Source organism: Bubalus kerabau, chromosome 5, assembly GCF_029407905.1.
Source record: "Bubalus kerabau isolate K-KA32 ecotype Philippines breed swamp buffalo chromosome 5, PCC_UOA_SB_1v2, whole genome shotgun sequence".
In the NCBI taxonomy this organism is placed as follows: Eukaryota; Metazoa; Chordata; class Mammalia; order Artiodactyla; family Bovidae; genus Bubalus; species Bubalus kerabau.
Genome location: NC_073628.1, coordinates 80,074,994 through 80,095,248, shown reverse-complemented (window position 1 = coordinate 80,095,248; position 20,255 = coordinate 80,074,994). Strand labels below are relative to the sequence as shown.

The 20,255-nt window shown below is 41.2% G+C and overlaps 1 protein-coding gene across 4 annotated transcripts in view; it reads right to left on the bottom strand.

Annotated features, from left to right (window-relative positions):
• The window catches only part of MIA3 (MIA SH3 domain ER export factor 3), a 92,421-nt gene that overhangs the window by 35,568 nt on the left and 36,598 nt on the right, over positions 1 to 20,255 (bottom strand). For all 4 annotated transcript variants that reach the window (XM_055581936.1, XM_055581935.1, XM_055581937.1 and 1 more), the window contains 3 exons: positions 15,722 to 18,527; positions 14,193 to 14,354; positions 5,159 to 5,304 (listed from right to left, as the gene is read on the bottom strand). In XM_055581936.1, the coding sequence (XP_055437911.1) occupies positions 5,159 to 5,304; positions 14,193 to 14,354; positions 15,722 to 18,527 (3,114 nt within the window). The remainder of the gene's footprint in view (positions 1 to 5,158; positions 5,305 to 14,192; positions 14,355 to 15,721; positions 18,528 to 20,255) is intronic.

The following is a 20,255-nucleotide window of genomic DNA, read 5'->3' as shown; positions in this document are numbered from 1 at the left end:
CCATCATTCACATTCCCAGTACCTAGTATCCAAAAAGAAAAACAATCAAACCAAAAAAAAAAAAAAAAACAACAAAAAAACACACAAAACCTCTAGACATGAAAAAAAGCAGAAAAATGTATCCCATATAAGAGATAAGTCAACCTACAAAAATAGACCAAGAAATTGCAAGAGATGACAGAATGTTAGCTTTTCTGCTGCTGCTAAGTCGCTTCAGTCGTGTCCGACTGTGCAACCCCATAGATGGCAGCCCACTAGGCTCCTCAGTCCCTGGGATTCTCCAGGCAAGAACACTGGAGTGGGTTGCCATTTCCTTCTCCAATGCGTGAAAGTGAAGTCTCTCAGTCGTGCCCAACTCTTAGCGACCGCATGGACTGCAGCCTACCAGGCTCCTCCATCATTTGCCAGGCAAGAGTACTGGAGTGGGGTGTCATTGCCTTTAAGGGGCTTTAAAAGAATCATTTAAAAATATATTTAAGAATTTTTTTTTAATGACCATACTGAGGAGAGAAATGGAAGATATAAAATAAAACTAAGTGGAACTTTTAGAGCTAAAAAATAAAATAACCAAAATCAAAATTTTACCTGATGGCTTAAGAGCAGATAAGATACCACAAAAGATCAATAAACTTAAAGTAGCAACAGGAAATACTTAAATTACATAAAAAGTACTTAAAGTACATAAAAAGACTAAATAACAACAACAAAGAACAGAGTCTCAGTGACCTGTGGAACTACATAAAATGAGCTAACAGAAATACAGTTAGAGTCCTAGAAAGAGAGGCAAGAGAAGGGTGAAAACAAAAATCTTTGAAAAAAATGTGAAAACACAGAACTGCATACAGAAAGGGTGAATTTTACTAGATATAAATTATGCTTTAATTAATCTGACTTTTTAAAAAGGTGTTTATTCATAGATGACATGGTCATCTACACAGAGAATCCTATGAAATCTACACCCCCCCTTAGAAATAATAGATAATTTAGTAAGATAATAAGTAAGGTCAGTACAAAAAATTCAACTGTATTTCTACATATCAGCAAAAAATTGCAAACAAAATGTAAAAAAATACCATTTAGAACATCAAGAACCATGAAATACCTGGCATACATAAACAAAATATGCATGAAACTTGTACACGGCAAAGTACAAAGCCCTGTTGAGAGAATATAAAGATCTAAATGAATGCAGAGATGAACTTAGTTCATCTTCATGAGAAGCCTTAATATTTGTTGATACCAGTTCTTCCCAAATTCATCTATGGATTCAGTATAATAACAATCAAATGCTCAGCATGCTTTTTTATAGCAAGTGATAAGTTGATTCTAAACTTTATATGGAAATGCAAAGGAAATGCAGGGACCAAAACAATTTCACAAAGGAACTACCTGATTGCAAAACCTACTATAAAGCTATAGTAATCAAAACAGTGTGGTGTTGTCGATCAATAGAACAGAGCAGAGTCCATGGGGTCACTGAGGGTCGGACACGACTGAGCGACTTCACTTTCACTTTTCACTTTCATGCATTGGGGAAGGAAATGACAACCCACTCCAGTGTTCTTGCCTGGAGAATCCCAGGGATGGGGGAGCCTGGTGGGCTGCCGTCTATGGCGTCGCACAGAGTCGGACACGACTGAAGCGACTTAGCAGCAGTAGCAGCAGCAGAGTCCAGAAAGAGACATATATATATATGTGGTCAACTGATCTCAACTCAAGGTGCCAATGTAATTTAAAGGGGAAAGAAATGGTATGGGAGCAAATGGATATTCATTTGGGGGGGAAAAAATAAAACATGATCTCTACCTCCCAACATTCACAAAAATTTACCCAAAATGGAACAAAGTCTTAATCATGAACGAGTATAACAATAAAACTTCTAGAAGAAAATATGAAAATATTCACATCATTGGAACTATCTATGATTCCTTAGGCAGGAGACAAAAGGCACGTACCATAAAAGTGAACATTAATAAAATGGTGCTCATCAAAGTTAAAAATTTGCTCTTCAAAAGACAATGCTAAGAAATTGAAAGGCCAAGCCAGAATTTGGAAGCAATTATTTGCAGTATGTATCTGAGAAAGGAGTTGTATCTAAATTATATGAATATAAAGAACTCTTAGACTTTAATACTTATTAAAAAAAACAAAAAACAAATGCCAGTTTAAAGAAGGACAAAAGATTTAAAAAGCTATTTCACACATAAGCCCATGAAAAAGTATGGCCACATGAAAAGGTGCTCAACATCATTAAGCATCAGGAAATATAATTAAAACCTCAAAGGCATGCCCACTAGAATAGCTACACTTTAAGGCTGATAATACCAGATGTTAGGAAATATGTGACCAAATGGAAGTTTTATAAATTGTTAGTGGAAATATAAAATGATACAGTCACTTTGGAGAGCAGATGGGCAGTTTCCAAGATAAAATAAACTTACCGTGAGGCTGGGCAGTTTCACACCAACTATAAATCCATTTATAACTATAATTCTACAACAGGAAAAGCTAATGTATAGTGAGAAAAAGTTTTGTCAATGGTTGCCTAGAACAGGTGGTTTGGGTAAGATACACTGAGAAGGTATGCAAAGGAACTTTTTCAAACAAAAGAAATGTTCCATATTTGGTTATGGTTGTTTTTACATAAGTGTTTACATTTGTTAAAATTCATTCCTAGAATGGGTACATTTTGTTATATGTAATTTATATCTGATTAAAAGGTTGATTTAAGACATGTATGAACCCCTTGTAACTTTTGGACCTCAAGATCCTGAACTGAGTAAGAATAATTTTAAAAGGAAGGGAGGGGATTCTGAAATGTGTCCAAAAATGGGTGATATTAAGGAATTACTGTTAAGTTGAGTGATGGGCCATAATTTCATTTTATTATTTTCTCTTTACTATTACCATTTTGAAATTTTCCATGCTAAAACACTAAAGGAAAAAAAATTGAAGCATAACTTCAAATATTTAAATGATTACTATGTAAAAAAGGAATTAGATTCTAAGAGAAAAAAATTATATGGAGAAAAATTTGGAGTCAATATAAGAATAAACTAGCCAACAAAGCAATGTGTAGTCTTATAAGACAGATGGCTCACACTAGGAATTGTTGATGCCCAGACCCCATAACTACTAGTCAGGGCTGGAGTAGAGGAAATTAGCGCAGTTTGTAAAAAGTTGAATTAGTTGCTCTCTCAGATCTCCTCTAGCCTGGAGATCCCATCAACTGCTGATCTATGCATCTGACTTCTGGTGCAGTTTTCCCAAACAAGTCAGCACCCCATTATTTCCCAGCTCTACAAATAGTTATCTATACTACTTATCTGATACTTAACAACAGCTATTTCATGCTTCCCATTTTTCCAATTTCCATATATATTTGATATGTCATTTTTTAAGCCTTTCATAAATCAGAATCATGTTTTATACCTCTTAGACTCTTTTATTCCTAGCATAATACTCTATACATATTGGGCCATCCAAATACTTTCTTGATGATAACCTTTCAAGTCACTGTTACTTTGTAATATGCACCCTTTTCTCTTGCCATTCATGTCTGTGTCTTCTCCCGTTATCCCTCAAGCAGAAATAATATCCTCTACCACATCTGTGTCCTCCAACCCAGGTCTACAACAGGGCTCTGTGCATACCCACCAATAAAATGAACAAAGAACTTCTCTCACATCTGGAGGCTGTTAAGTTTTAGATGTGATGATGATTCATGCTGATAACCAAATTCTAATTCTGAGATCGCCTTCATCACTGAAAATTTCCTTCAGAACTCTAACTGCACAGGGCATACACATTCACGGGGTGGCTGCCGCTACCACAAACACAGAGAAAACTGAAAAGTTTCCTCTAACTTTCCCATCCTGGCGGCCTTTCTCCTGAATTCCCTGCAGTATCCAATATTTTTATACTGCCCTCTCTGATCATCCAAATGAGAAGCAGGCAGGGGGATGAGATCTTATAAAATGCCAGGCACTACACTATTGCTTGATATTATCAATTCATTTAATTCTTACAACTGGGGTAGGTATTATCTGTATTTTAAAGAGGAAAAAGCTGAGGTTCAAACTTAAGTAATCTACCCAAGTTTCTAAATGACGGACCTGGGATTTGAAACCAGATTTATCCTCACTCAAAGCCCATGTGTATAACAGAACAAAAAAATAACCCCTTTTCCTTAAAAAGTCTTGAAATAACAGAACCTGGAGGATAGGTATTTTTGATGCAGAGTATACTTTATAGCTCCAAGGGCAACTTGGCCTCTGAATTCTGAAAGCTTGCTCATTCCCATCATTTACCAAGAATGTCCAATTCCAGAAAATACCACAAGGGGGTGCTAAGCCCTAAACAGCTTAGATCCCATTCAATGGACGGACTAAATGTCTCATATGGATCAGAATTCCTTAGACAGATCAACTTGAATAAATAATTCTGCCATAAGTGACTCTTTCTAAGAACAAATATGACTATACTTATTTCCTGCTTAAAACCTTCACAGGATCTCTATCTCTAACACAACCTACCATGACATACAACCTCCTGTACCTGAGCCCATCTCCCTCCACAAGACCACGCACGCCCCTCGAACTCTATACTTGGACAATGCCAAGTAACCTTTTCTTCATGTCCCATTTCCCCAAACATACTACTTCTGTGTGCCTGTGCACTCAACCCATCCACCTCCCCAGCCCTATTCAACAACAAATTACACATCAAACTACACGGATCCTGCAGCTCGGCTCAGAAGATGTCTCAGCTAACTTCTGACCTCCTCTGCCCGTCCTCCCACCTCAGTGAATCAATTTATTTAACATACTCTCACACCATCAGGTAAATACGCCTCTTCTTTCCCATATCATATTGTGTTTCCAGTGAATTTCATTCTCTCCCTGTTAGACCAAAAGATCCCTGAAGGCAGAACAGGTGTGCAGATGCCCAGCGCTGGCCGCCAACGCTATCGCCAAGTGCTGAACTGAACTAAGAACCCACCACCATCACACACCTGTGGCTTATTTCAGAGGCTGCCTTCAAAGGCGTAGGAGTAGTTTTCATAAAGACATTTTAAATTCTTCATCTCATGCTTAAAATCAACTTGAAAATGGTAATAATTAACATTCTATTTGAAAAAATTACATGTCAAACTTACCATCTTAGTTAAATGAAACACAAGTGAGTATATGAAAGCAATTGCATTTTCCAGAGGCGTGACACTTGCTGGTTCTTCAATATCTGCTGCCAGCTGCTTTTGAGCATCATCAGCATCGACAGGAGTGCCTTGTGGTGTAATTATCCCTAAAGTTGAAGGAGAAAGGAAATATTTTATTTAAGCTTCAGAATAAGTTTTGTTTCCCTTCATTTTAAATATTTATCAAGTGCCCACTGAATATTAGTCTCTCTACCTGGATATGTGCTTCTCCTGAAGATAATTATATATTAAAAAAATGTCAGAACCCCCATTAGAGCCATCACATCCTCAATTATAAAATGAACACTATCTCCGACCTGCCAGCAATCCCTCCATCACATCCCCGGCAATGCAACTGCTGTCTGAATAACACAGGCTCACGGGGATTGAGGAACACAGAATTTTATGCTTTTCCTATAGACACACTTACCACATTTAACAAACATTTATTTAGTGCTGGTGACTTATTGTATTAGAAACTTCAGGCAAACAATGAGAAAGAGAAGCGTGTCCGTTTGCAAACTTGCACCCATGCTCAGCACAGAATCTGGCACCTGGCAGGCACTGAATGCGTGAACGACGGCTACAAAGGGAGGATGGCAAACACCAAGAGACGAAAGGGAACCGCTTACAGGTTGGGGCCTGGTGTAGCTCTGCGAAAGAGGTCCAATTCTACCTCTACCTGGAAGGATCTCTACATGAGGTGGAGGTAGGGAAGGAATTTCAGGAGTTTGGGGGGTCTGGGGTGTTTCTTATAAACAGCTAGGAGTCCAAGAAGTAACTAACGAGAAGGAGGATTCGTTGCCACGCAGATGTCTTCCAACCCTAAGACTCCACAGCTACTGACCTATGCATCTGACCACTGGTGAAGTTTTCCCAAGCAGGTCAGCACCTCATCTGAGAGGCATGAAGGGAGATTTGGGAAGATCATCTTCTAAAGAAGGGCATGGCAACCCACTCCCGTATTCTTGCCTGGAGAATCCCGGAGACAGAGGAGCCTGGTGGGCCACAGTCCATGGGGTCGCAGAGAATCGGACACGAATGAGCAACTAGCACTTCCACTTGCACGGTTCAGTCTCTAAAGGAAGCTGTGTCACTTTGTGGTGCAAAATAAAGGATGAGGCAAGACACCTGGTTTTAATTCTGCAAGCAAAATCTTGCAGAAAGTTTTTGACCAAGAAGGTATCAAGTTATTCAGTACATGACTTATTATCAACGAGGAAAACACTTTTGAGTTACAAGAGTTTAGAAGTACAGAGTATTGCATATGAACACAATATCCTCTGGAACACGAGAGACCTCTGATATGCCATTTCTTCTCAAATTAGCTGAATTCCTCTTCCTGCTATGACCTCTCCTATATTTTGAAGGGCTGAGGTGGTCAAGGAGGCAGCCCAGTGCCGCTGGGCCTGCGGTATCATAGCGTAAGACTCTACCTATGGTTAGAGACCACAACCTCTAAAAACACAAAACGATAATGATGTTGTATCACAATACTGGATACACAAAATAACACAAATCGGCTGTTCTGATTTATCAGTAAAATGAGTGAGCTACACAAAAATTAGAACGCTGTTGATACTAATACTGGGGTTGCATTTTTAAAAACCTTATTTTGGGTGGTGGGGGAGGGAGGGGACATATATATACCTATGGCTGATTCATATTGATGTATAGCAGAAACCAACACAACAGTGTAATTATCCTCCAATTAAAAATAAATGAATTAAAAAAAAAACCTTTATTTTGAAAACAACTTTCTCAATCCAAATGAAATCTGCTACTCACTGTCCCACTGGATGTTTACTGTGCTCTGTGATTAAGTAGTGATACTATTCCCAAGGTTCTGCCTCCACTGGACTGTTACCTCCTGCAAAGTCCTGCACTGTTTCCTCTAATCTTATAGTATAAGGATATCTAGATGTATAATATCCCCTTCACAGATTTAAAAGAAGCTTTACCATGACTAGGTAGCATATTAACAAAAGACCTGAGCTACAATGTACTCTATTGGGAGTGGGATGGAGGAGAGAACAGAGGGAAACAGAATTTGAGACACAGAGCTGCTGCTGCTGCTAAATCACTTCAGTCATGTCCGACTCTGTGCGACCCCAGAGACAGCAGCCCACTAGGCTCCCCCGTCCCTTGGATTCTCCAGGCAAGAACACTGGAGTGGGTTGCCATTTCCTTCTCCAGTGCATGAAAGTGAAAAGTGAACATGAAGTCGCTCAGTCGTGTCCGACTCTTAGCAACCCCATGGACTGCAGCCTACCAGGCTCCTCCGCCCATGGGATTTTCCAGGCAAGAGTACTGGAGCGGGGTGCCATTGCCTTTTCCAAGACACAGAGCAGTAGTTCTCAAACTTTAACTTCTAACAGGTCAGAATTCCCTGGAGGGATTGTTAAACAAGCTCGCTGGTCTCCACGCCCATAGTTTCCCCGCTGTTGGTCTGGCTGAAAACTGTTGTTTTTGAGCATAAGACTTTTTAAGAATAGTATTTTAGATTTCCATTACTCGCATAAGCTAGTGCCCACCAAGCACTGGTTGGTAGATTACTTATAGTCTCTGACCCGCTTGCTATTACTGATCTCCGTCTTTTTTTTTTTTTTTTTAAACTTTACATAATTGTATTAGTTTTGCCAAATATCAAAATGAATCCGCCACAGGTATACATGTGTTCCCCATCCTGAACCCTCCTCCCTCCTCCCTCCCCATTCCATCCCTCTGGGTCGTCCCAGTGCACCAGCCCCAAGCATCCAGTATCGTGCATCGAACCTGGACTGGCAACTCGTTTCATACATGATATTTTACATGTTTCAATGCCATTCTCCCAAATCTTCCCACCCTCTCCCTCTCCCACAGAGTCCATAAGACTGTTCTATACATCAGTGTCTCTTTTGCTGTCTCGTACACAGGGTTATTGTTACCATCTTTCTAAATTCCATGTATATGCGTTAGTATACTGTATTGGTGTTTTTCTTTCTGGCTTACTTCACTCTGGATAATAGGCTCCAGTTTCATCCACCTCATTAGAACTGATTCAAATGTATTCTTTTTAATGGCTGAGTAATACTCCATTGTGATATGTACCATAGCTTTCTTATCCATTCATCTGCTGATGGACATCTAGGTTGCTTCCATGTCCTGACTATTATAAACAGTGCTGCGATGAACATTGGGGTACATGTGTCTCTTTCCCTTCTGGTTTCCTCAGTGTGTATGCCCAGCAGTGGGATTGCTGGATCATAAGGCAGTTCTATTTCCAGTTTTTTAAGGAATCTCCACACTGTTCTCCATAGTGGCTGTACTAGTTTGCATTCCCACCAACAGTGTAAGAGGGTTCCCTTTTCTCCACACCCTCTCCAGCATTTATTGCTTGTAGACTTTTGGATCGCAGCCATTCTGACTGGTGTGAAATGGTACCTCATAGTGGTTTTGATTTGCGTTTCTCTGATAATGAGTGATGTTGAGCATCTTTTCATGTGTTTGTTAGCCATCTGGATGTCTTCTTTGGAGAAATGTCTATTTAGTTCTTTGGCCCATTTTTTGATTGGGTCATTTATTTTTCTGGAGTTGAGCTGTAGGAGTTGCTTGTATATTCTCGAGATTAGTTGTTTGTCAGTTGCTTCATTTGCTATTATCTTCTCCCATTCTGAAGGCTGTCTTTTCACCTTGCTAATAGTTTCCTTTGATGTGCAGAAGCTTTTAAGGTTAATTAGGTCCCATTTGTTTATTTTTGCCTTTATTTCCAATATTCTGGGAGGTGGGTCATAGAGGATCCTGCTGTGATGTATGTCAGAGAGTGTTTTGCCTATGTTCTCCTCTAGGAGTTTTATAGTTTCTGGTCTTACGTTTAGATCTTTAATCCATTTTGAGTTTATTTTTGTGTATGGTGTTAGAAGGTGTTCTAGTTTCATTCTTTTACAAGTGGTTGACCAGATTTCCCAGCATCACTTGTTAAAGAGATTGTCTTTAATCCATTGTATATTCTTGCCTCCTTTGTCCAAGATAAGGTGTCCATATGTGCGTGGATTTATCTCTGGGCTTTCTATTTTGTTCCATTGATCTATATTTCTTTGTGCCAGTACCATACTGTCTTGATAACTGTGGCTTTGTAGTAGAGCCTGAAGTCAGGTAGGTTGATTCCTCCAGTTCCATTCTTCTTTCTCAAGATCGCTTTGGCTATTCGAGGTTTTTTGTATTTCCATACAAATTGTGAAATTATTTGTTCTAGCTCTGTGAAGAATACTGTTGGTAGCTTGATAGGGATTGCATTGAATCTATAGATTGCTTTGGGTAGTATACTCATTTTCACTATATTGATTCTTCCAATCCATGAACATGGTATATTTCTCCATCTGTTAGTGTCCTCTTTGATTGCTTTCACCAGTGTTTTATAGTTTTCTATATATAGGTCTTTAGTTTCTTTAGGTAGATATATTCCTAAGTATTTTATTCTTTCTGTTGCAATGGTGAATGGAATTGTTTCCTTAATTTCTCTTTCTGTTTTCTCATTATTAGTGTATAGGAATGCAAGGGATTTCTGGGTGTTGATTTTATATCCTGCAACTTTACTATAGTCATTGATTAGTTCTAGTAATTTTCTGGTGGAGTCTTTAGGGTTTTCTATGTAGAGGATCATGTCATCTGCAAACAGTGAGAGCTTTACTTCTTCTTTTCCAATTTGGATTCCTTTTATTTCTTTTTCTGCTCTGATTGCTGTGGCCAAAACTTCCAAAACTATGTTGAATAGTAATGGTGAAAGTGGGCACCCTTGTCTTGTTCCTGACTTTAGAGGAAATGCTTTCAATTTTTCACCACTGAGGATAATGTTTGCTGTGGGTTTGTCATATATAGCTTTTATTATGTTGAGGTATGTTCCTTCTATTCCTGCTTTCTGGAGAGTTTTGATCATAAATGGATGTTGAATTTTGTCAAAGGCTTTCTCTGCATCTATTGAGATAATCATATGGTTTTTATTTTTCAATTTGTTAATGTGGTGTATTACATTGATTGATTTGCAGATATTGAAGAATCCTTGCATCCCTGGGATAAAGCCCACTTGGTCATGGTGTATGATCTTTTTAATGTGTTGTTGGATTCTGATTGCTAGAATTTTGTTAAGGATTTTTGCATCTATGTTCATCAGTGATATTGGCCTGTAGTTTTCTTTTTTTGTGGGATCTTTGTCAGGTTTTGGTATTAGGGTGATGGTGGCCTCATAGAATGAGTTTGGAAGTTTACCATCCTCTGCAATTTTCTGGAAGAGTTTGAGCAGGATAGGTGTTAGCTCTTCTCTAAATTTTTGGTAGAATACAGCTGTGAAGCCGTCTGGACCTGGGCTTTTGTTTGCTGGAAGATTTTTGATTACAGTTTCAATTTCCGTGCTTGTGATGGGTCTGTTAAGATTTTCTATTTCTTCCTGGTCCAGTTTTGGAAAGTTGTACTTTTCTAAGAATTTGTCCATTTCTTCCACATTGTCCATTTTATTGGCATATAATTGTTGATAGTACTCTCTTATGATCCTTTGTATTTCTGTGTTGTCTGTTGTGATCTCTCCATTTTCATTTCTAATTTTATTGATTTGATTTTTCTCCCTTTGTTTCTTGATGAGTCTGGCTAATGGTTTGTCAATTTTATTTATCCTTTCAAAAAACCAGCCTTTTGGTTTTGTTGATTTTTGCTATGATCTCTTTTGTTTCTTTTGCATTTATTTCTGCTCTAATTTTTAAGATTTCCTTCCTTCTACTAACCCTGGGGTTCTTCATTTCTTCCTTTTCTAGTTGCTTTAGGTGTAGAGTTAGGTTATTTATTTGACTTTTTTCTTGTTTCTTGAGGTGTGCCTGTATTGCTATGAACTTTCCCCTTAGGACTGCTTTTACCGTGTCCCACAGGTTTTGGGTTGTTGTGTTTTCATTTTCATTCGTTTCTATGCACATTTTGATTTCTTTTTTGATTTCTTCTGTGATTTGTTGGTTATTCAGCAGCGTGTTGTTCAGCCTCCATATGTTGGAATTTTTAATAGTTTTTCTCTTGTAATTGAGATCTAATCTTACTGCATTGTGGTCAGAAAAGATGCTTGGAATGATTTCTATTTTTTTGAATTTACCAAGGCTAGCTTTATGGCCCAGGATGTGATCTATCCTGGAGAAGGTTCCATGTGCGCTTGAGAAAAAGGTGAAATTCATTGTTTTGGGATGAAATATCCTATAGATATCAATTAGGTCTAACTGGTCTATTGTATCATTTAAAGTTTGTGTTTCCTTGTTAATTTTCTGTTTAGTTGATCTATCCATAGGTGTGAGCGGGGTATTAAAGTCTCCCACTATTATTGTGTTATTGCTAATTTCTCCTTTCATACTTGTTAGCATTTGTCTTACATACTGCGGTGCTCCCGTGTTGGGTGCATATATATTTATAATTGTTATATCTTCTTCTTGGATTGATCCTTTGATCATTATGTAGTGACCTTCTTTGTCTCTTTTCACAGCCTTTGTTTTAAAGTCTATTTTATCTGATATGAGTATTGCTACTCCTGCTTTCTTTTGGTCCCTATTTGCATGGAAAATGTTTTTCCAGCCCTTCACTTTCAGTCTGTATGTGTCCCCTGTTTTGAGGTGGGTCTCTTGTAGACAACATATGTAGGGGTCTTGTTTTTGTATCCATTCAGCCAGTCTTTGTCTTTTGGTTGGGGCATTCAACCCATTTACGTTTAAGGTAATTACTGATAAGTATGATCCCGTTGCCATTTACTTTATTGTTTTGGGTTCAAATTTATACACCCTTTTTGTGTTTCCTGTCCAGAGAATATCTTTAGTATTTGTTGGAGAGCTGGTTTGGTGGTGCAGAATTCTCTCAGCTTTTGCTTGTCTGAAAAGCTTTTGATTTCTCCTTCATATTTGAATGAGATCCTTGCTGGGTACAATAATCTGGGCTGTAGGTTATTTTCTTTCAACATTTTAAGTATGTCTTGCCATTCCCTCCTGGCTTGAAGAGTTTCTATTGAAAGATCAGCTGTTATCCTTATGGGTATTCCCTTGTGTGTTATTTGTTGTTTTTGCTTGCTGCTTTTAATATTTGTTCTTTGTGTTTGATCTTTGTTAATTTGATTACTATGTGTCTTGGGGTGTTTCGCCTTGGGTTTATCCTGTTTGGGACTCTCTGGGTTTCTTGGACTTGGGTGATTATTTCCTTCCCCATTTTAGGGAAGTTTTCAACTATTATCTCCTCAAGTATTTTCTCATGGTCTTTCTTTTTGTCTTCTTCTTCTGGGACCCCTATGATTCGAATGTTGTAGCGTTTAATATTGTCCTGGAGGTCTCTGAGATTGTCCTCATTTCTTTTAATTCGTTTTTCTTTTATCCTCTCTGATTCATTTATTTCTACCATTCTATCTTCTAATTCACTAATCCTATCTTCTGCCTCTGTTATTCTACTATTTGTTGCCTCCAGAGTGTTTTTAATTTCACTTATTGCATTATTCATTATATATTGACTCTTTTTTATTTCTTCTAAGTCCTTGTTAAACCTTTCTTGCATCTTCTCAATCCTTGCCTCCAGGCTATTTATCTGTGATTCCATTTTAATTTTAAGATTTTGGATCAATTTCACTATCATTATTCAGAATTCTTTATCAGGTAGATTCCCTACCTCTTCCTCTTTTGTTTGGTTTGGTGGGCATTTATCCTGTTCTTTTATCTGCTGGGTATTCCTCTGTTCCTCTGTCTCTTCATCTTGTTTAAATTGCTGAGTTTGGGGTGTCCTTTCTGTATTCTGGCAGTTTGTGGAGTTCTCTTTATTGTGGTGTTTCCTCGCTGTGTGTGGGTTTGTACAGGTGGCTTGTCAAGGTTTCCTGGTTAGGGAAGCTTGTATCGATGTTCTGGTGGGTGGAGCTGTATTTCTTCTCTCTCCTTTCGAAGAGTTGGGTTGCTTTTCTGGGTGCCTGATGTCCTCTGCCAGCATTCAGAAGTTGTTTTGTGGAATTTACTCGACGTTTAAATGCTCTTTTGATGAATTTTTGGGGGAGACAGTGTTCTCCCCGCCCTACTCCTCCGCCATCTTGGCTCCTCCCCTCCATCTGTCTTGACTCCTGCTTTTCTCTGCTAGTTCTGAGAGGGTAACAGGCAGAAAGGCCAGGGGTCTCCAAACTCTCCAAAGGGAGGAAATAGCCTACAAGTGTCAGACATTTTTCTCTCTCTTAAGTGGCAGGAGGAAACAAACTAGCAATATTTTTTCCTTCTCTATACAAATTTAAAAGGAGGTTTCTTTTAAAATACTGTGTTGCCATAATGACACCTGATTTCGCCTGAAGTTAACTTCTCAAACCTAGAGATAACCAATGCCTTTTTCTTATGGAAATGTTTGTCTTAAGCTTCTGTCTTCAAGTCGGTTCTGCCTCTTGGCTCAGAACCTGCTTGACAAACCAGTTATGTTATACTCAGATATTGTTCCTCTAATCTGTGTAAATGAAACTATTTGTATAGTGGTCTGCCCTTCTTCAAGATTCAAGTTAATCATTTTATGGCCCAGGCTAAACCATTTGGTGCCAAGATTATCCCAAAATGCATCTTATGGGTGAGGGGCCTGGTGCCATTCTAAATTTTAAGACATTCCTTTCTTTCATTAACAGACTGCTAGTGACTATATAACATCCAGCTGAAGACTAGCAGGAGGGTACTCTTCTGCCCCCTTCTGATGCCTATGTCAGAAGCTTTCTCTATCTCCTTTATACTTTAATAAAACTTTATTACACAAAAGCTCTGAGCGATCAAGCCTCGTCTTTGGCCCCGGATTGAATTCTTCTCCTCTTGGGGCCAAGAATCCCGGCGTCTGCGTGATTCAACAACAACCTTTCAGTTCCAGGATTTTTTACTTTTCAAATGCATTTATGCCTGTGTTATGGTCCCCTCCATTTCCTACTTTTATCAACAAATTTCCTGGTAGGTCTTCTCTAGGACAGGGTTCTACTTTGTAAAGAAAAATTAGCACGTGTTACCTGGATCTCCATTTTCCTCAGTTTGCGGCTTCTGGGCGACTCCTGAGGTTCCCATGTCCCTGGTCACGGGTTGAGCCAAATGACCGGGCTCTTTGGGAATCTGCATCAGAGGAACTTCCATGTGCTCCTGTGGGAAGTTCTCCTCCAGTGGTGGCTGTGTGTCTACAGGAGAGAACGTATTGGGCTGGCAAAGCTCAATGACGAGCCCCCCTCCAGCACGCCCCCAGCACACAACTCCGTGGCCCCCCACCCTGCCCTTCATGCGCTGGCACCCCACAGGGCAAAACTGGGCAAGGAAAGAAGAGTTTCAACTGCTTTTCTCTCACATCACAGATATCTAATCTACATGATAAAATTTATGGAGAAACCCTGATCCCAAAGCATTTCATAAATATCTTTCCTTGTAGGGACTTCAATGAACCTAACTTCCCTTGGCAAACCAACATATGCCCACACAGAAAAATGTGGAAAAGGGAATTCTAGTCAAGAGCAGAAATAGCAAACATCTACTCCACAAAGAAGTAACAGATCTCCTCCACACAGAAGCAGGCTTGCTTCACAGAGCTGGTACAGGGAAGGACGTGACATGCAAAGGCAGCTCGCTGAGGTGCCTTTCAAATCTCTTCAAAGTATACCTAAGAGTCTGTATACTTCCATCTCAGAAGCACAGGGACAGAGGAAAGAGCATGGAGCTAGGAATCAACTTTTCTAGGGTTCTGCCTCAGGGTCTGTCCAGTCGCTCTTTACGGAATGGCTTCTACGTCAAGTGCTGTATTAGGAGGCTCTGCATCCTGGTTCCGTTCCTTGGTTGGAATGGAATCTGAATGCAAGAACTCAAGGGCTTGGTAGAATTTAACTGATCAAAGTGCCTGCCTTAACAGGGCAGGGAAGAACATGGCATCCATTGAAGATGAAAGCTGGGCAGGGGGGTGACTACTTTGGAAGTCCAGTAGTTAAGACTCTGCATTTCCACTGCAGGGGGCTTGGGTTCGATCCCTGGTTAGGGAACTAAGATCTTACACGTCGCTCAGTGCGGCCAAAAAACAAAACCAACCAAGCAAAAACATTCTTAAAAAAAAGAAGAAGAATGTTAGAGGGCATGAACTCAGGCAAGGAATCAAGTTAAGAGTTAATGCCAGTCCACCCCTGGACAGACAGGAGTTATTTTATGGTGAAGAAAATGTGTTCAAAAAGCGCTTTCATGAAATTGGTAAGCTGTCACCAGGTCTACTTTGTACACCATTTTCTTGCTCGAGTCTTTTTCTTTTTATAAAGTTTCCTGCTGAGGATGCTACCGGTCTCAACGTCTAAGTGAAAAGTGGATCAAGAAATATTTATCTATACTCCAGCCTTCAAGAGAGAAGGTGGGAAGGCCCGTGTGGACATCCCTGTATTGCCCCTCACCTCTGGGCACATTGGGACCAGTGGAGAGACCTTCAAAGATCAGGCACGAGGCACTTCAGCGGCCCCCCGGCCCCCATGCCTGTTTCTCAAGCCCAACCCTACAAGGCCATAAGTGGGTACCTCACCTTCTGCTGGTCCATCCCAGCCTCCCTCTACAGGCTGTGCCGCTGCTGGGGGAGCAGTCTCCTCCACTGTGGCGTGTTTGTACCTGACGAAATAGATCAGGTCTTGAACATCATCGAGCACCGCAGCCTCCTCAAAGACGCTACTATCCTTTGTTTCCAGGTCTCTGTTTTCCGTCACGCGAGCATCGAGCATATTCTCTGCCTCTGTCAGAATGTGTGACTCCCAAGCACGAAAGACCTTATCGAGGACTTTCTCCACGTTATAGGGCAGGCTCTCGCTCTGAGCTGACTTCAGCTTGGATGACATGTCCTGGAACATGGCTTCCAGCTTGTGGATGTCAAAGTACTTCTGGAATCGCTGCAGAGACTGCTGATCTTTAAAGAAGCTGCTGATTATGGGCAAGTCCTCCAAATGGACACTCTCCTCAGGCTGCACAGGGGCATGTGGAGCCCAGGGGAATGGGTCATCATCAGGGTCCTCGGCAGCAGACCCCTGGCTTCCTGGGTCCACGAATTTCTCTGCATCCTCGTCGTCCTCTTTTGAGGGCTCTACCCCAGGCTTCTCCATGAGCCCTGAGGTCTTTGGGTGGCCCTCATGGTTGTCTTCTTTAAGATAATCAGGATCTTTCTTCTGAGACGCTTCCCCTAACTCTGGAGTCTGATTTTCTTTCTTGCCAGGAAAGTCACTTCCTTCAGAGGGTCTCTGTACCTTCTGATGCACAGGAGAGCTTCCTTCTTTTTCCACCACCGGGCCACCTGCGTCCCTGCCCAGACTGTCTACCGTTTTACCCGCAGTCTCATTTTTTCTTTCATTTTCCGATATATGACTAGTTTCTTCTTTGTTTTTTTCAGTTTCTGGATCAGTCTTAATGGCACCTGAAACAGATTTGTCAGGGTTTTGCAGGTCAACATCTAACCTCTTATCCTGAATCTCAGGACTTTTTTCTTTAGACTGCTTTGCACTTATAGCATTTTCATCCTCCAGGAGTTCTTCAGGGCTGTAATCTTCATCTTCTGGGTTTGGTTCTTTTGGGTGGAAGCCTCGCCCTTCTGTGCTATCAGTTTGGCCTGTTTTTCTTACTTCCTGCCCTTCATCCGAGGCATCCTTGGTGACCCTGGTGACCTCTTCTTCAGAGAGCTCTCTCTTTTCGCTCACTTGCTTATTAACTGCGGCAGCCACATCTCCTTGTTGCCAGGAAAGCTTTCTTTCCAGAATGGGACCCTCTTCTTCCAGGTCTCCTGGCAAGCCCATGTCATCTGGAGAGGAGAACCTAGTCTGATTTTGAAGTTTAAGAAGCCGATCCTTTATAAGTTCTGCGCTAGGATGCTCCCCCGAAAGCACGTGTGGTTTAGGCCCACTTATTGAACCGTCTACTTCGTCCACGCTGTCTTTGGAAGCATTAGGCTGATGATCGCCCGAGGGGGCTGCCACGCCCACAGATTCCTGTTCAGTCTTTCCTTCATCCTCTTGATTCCCCGCCGCTTTTGCTTGCCGGACTGAGTCACTCTTTGAGGCACCTTCCAAACTCCACCCTGAGGGCTTTTCTTCGTGAAGCATTTCTTTGGAGATGTGAACGGCTGCTCCTTTCAGGTCATTCTCTTGGTTAGCAAAGGCTGATTTTAATGTTTCTGTACTTTTTTCAGCAGCTGGTGAAGAGCTGAGGTGGCCACTCTGAGAAGAGCCCTGCACAGCCTGGTCTTCTTGCGTCTCGTCCTCTAGCCCTACCTCATGCTGCACCCAGTCCCTCCTGGGCTCCTCAACTTTCCGCCCCTTGCCTTTCATGTGAAGTCCTGTGCCCACTTCCGGGTCGTCGTCACTGTCTGCTTTGGGGACTTCTACATTCACAAGGTGGTCTGCTGCCTTTTCAGGGTCAGTACGATCTTCTGGTCGTGGTTTCCCCAATCTGCTATCCATGACTAATGGGTCATCCTCTTCCTTTGAATCAGAACTCTCTAAATCTGTGTCTGTGTTTTCTTCCCCTTCCATAACATCAGAGAAGACAGTATCTTCCCGGTGTTTTGGTATCTCTTTATCACCCTTTTTGATGTCTGGGGGCTGAGTTTCCTCAACTTTATGCTCTTCGTTTGAATTCTGCTCTTTCTCTGTTGGGTGTTTCTCAATTCCGGAGTGCCCTGGAGTTTTCGTATCTTCTCCATCTGTAAAGGTTAGTAACGGCAGCTCATCAAAGTCTTCTTTATTCTCCTCTTCTTCCTTTCCCACTGTGTAATACTCAGGATCCAAATCCTCAACAAAATCATCCTCTAATGAAGTAACAAGTCTGGTTGTCTCATCATCAGATACAAGTGCATCTGCAGTTGAGCCAAATTTGGTTTTCAAGTCCAGAGTCATTTCTGTTTTCAAAAGTTTATAAGCATCGATCTTCTCCTGCTCGTGCGAGACCTGAGAACTATTGCTGGTTTTGTTGTTTTCACTGTCTGGCACTTTTAACTTATCTTGCAGCATTTCTCCAAAAGATTCAAATGAAGTTCGCTCTCCCTGAGCATGACCTGTTTGACTGTTTACCTGGGGGTGGCTCTTCTGAGCCTCAGATCTTTCCCTGAGTTCCGCAGTGTTTTCTGAGAGTACGCTTTCACTTTCCTCTGAGTTGGGTTCTCCTGGCTCAGGTTCAGTGTCACTTTCATTAGATGCTTCAGGAGGTTCTTCCACACGCTGAGCAGTTTTTTCTTTAACTTCTTCAGAATCTTCAGTGGCAGAATCATACAATTCCAAAAATCCTAAAAGTTCTTCGACATTATAATTATCAAAATCATCTCTTCCCCCATCAAAACAAACGAAATCTGTCTCCTGCAAGGCAAAGAAAAACATTAGCGTGTCACTAACCGAGTGTCAAAAGAACACGTGCTTGCCCACGCTAATGACGGAGATGATTGCAAATTCATGTTTGGTCCTGGCGGGGCTTTTGTGCCAACCCTGGGGAGTCAGGAGATAGAAGGATAGACCCCCATCTTTCCCTTGGCTTTGTATTTCCATGAGGAAGGGCTCTGACCTGAGTAATGTTCCTGGCTTCCCTTCATTCTCTTTTTCCCTGAGGAGGAATGACTCATGTGGCTGGTAGGTTTGTCCTGCACCACCCCTGTTCTCTGCTTGGGCCTGGCTGGAGGGAACACGCACCCTCTCTCTTCCGTGCTGGCAGTTTTATAAGGGACAGTCCACTAGGAGAGCCCCCTAGTTGGCTAGCTCTGCCTGTGGCTGGGTAAGTGTGTCTCATTCTAGACTGCCATGTTCAAAGCCCATTAATTTCTGCACACTTGAGCTGTGTTCTCCAAAAAGTTTTATCAGTAAGAGATGGTGACATCCTGGTCTCCATCTACCTGCCTGCTGGGTTTCTCAGTTTGTTCTGAGTACAAGCAGGGAAAAGTAGGGCATCATTTATTGGTCCTCCCCCCTTCCAGCATTTATACCTGATGCTCTGGGAATTTAATCCGTAATAGTTTGTCCAGAAGAAATTGGAAGACCACCCAGCATCTCCCTCATCCTCCCCTCTAGGCTGTACTTTCCTGCTTACCTAGCTGGAAACAGGCAGTACCACCTTGCTGACAGGCTCTCGGTCTACACGGATTCCTGACTTATACTTTACTTGGACTGGGAAAGTTAAATCAGCTTAAGAAGCATCTTACTGAAATACAAGTGCAGGGGAAGTAAAAATATCGAGGGACAAAGAATGGTGTCGGGGGCTCCAACTTAACCATCACAAGTACAGCTTGAAGACAAGATTCAGTGAGGGATGCACTCCACTCTAAATCAGGGTTCTGATTAGGTGTCAAAGAGATCTGCTTTCAGACTACCCATAAACCTAATACTTTTTTTTAACCTCTGCTAGTAAACAAATTGACATAAAAGGGGTCATTAAACAGAGCAAAAAGTTTAAAAACCAACAAAGATAATTTCCTTCCCCTAACTAAAGTCTCAGAGTCCTTGGAGAGACCGGACAAGTGTGGCAGGAACGAATGATTCCTCTGCTCACCACGTGCCTTTCTAAGCCATTTCTTCACGTTGAGGGAAGCATGGAGTGAGAGGTGCAACAAGAAGGTGGAATCCCCAACAAATGAGGTCTCTGTGACCCATGAGCTGCTGTCTAGCGTATAATTTCCCTCCCAGCAGGATCCTCATTAGGAGCAAGGACTAACAGGCAATCAGGCTGATTTCATGACCCTTGGGAAGACAAAAAGTTTCAAGAATAGCAACGGCTCTGTGGCTTCATCTATTCAGCAGAGCTCAGCTATACATGCCCCAGGCGGGCAGCCTGCACACTCTTGCAGAGACTCCAAAGAGTTGCTTGAAGATTTCTGTTTGAAGGTGGGTTTCAATTCTTATTAATTTTAAACCTCCAGAAAATAATCAGCTGGAGTAAGGATCCCAGAACACAAAATCCTTGTCATCACAAAGCTACTTAAATTAGTGCACCTGGATGAATGCCTTCCAGACTGTGCAGTCAGGACCTTGCAGATTCGAGGCTGGACCGTGTGTGAAATACTCAGGTTCCCTTTTCCAGAATCTATCCCATAACTCTAA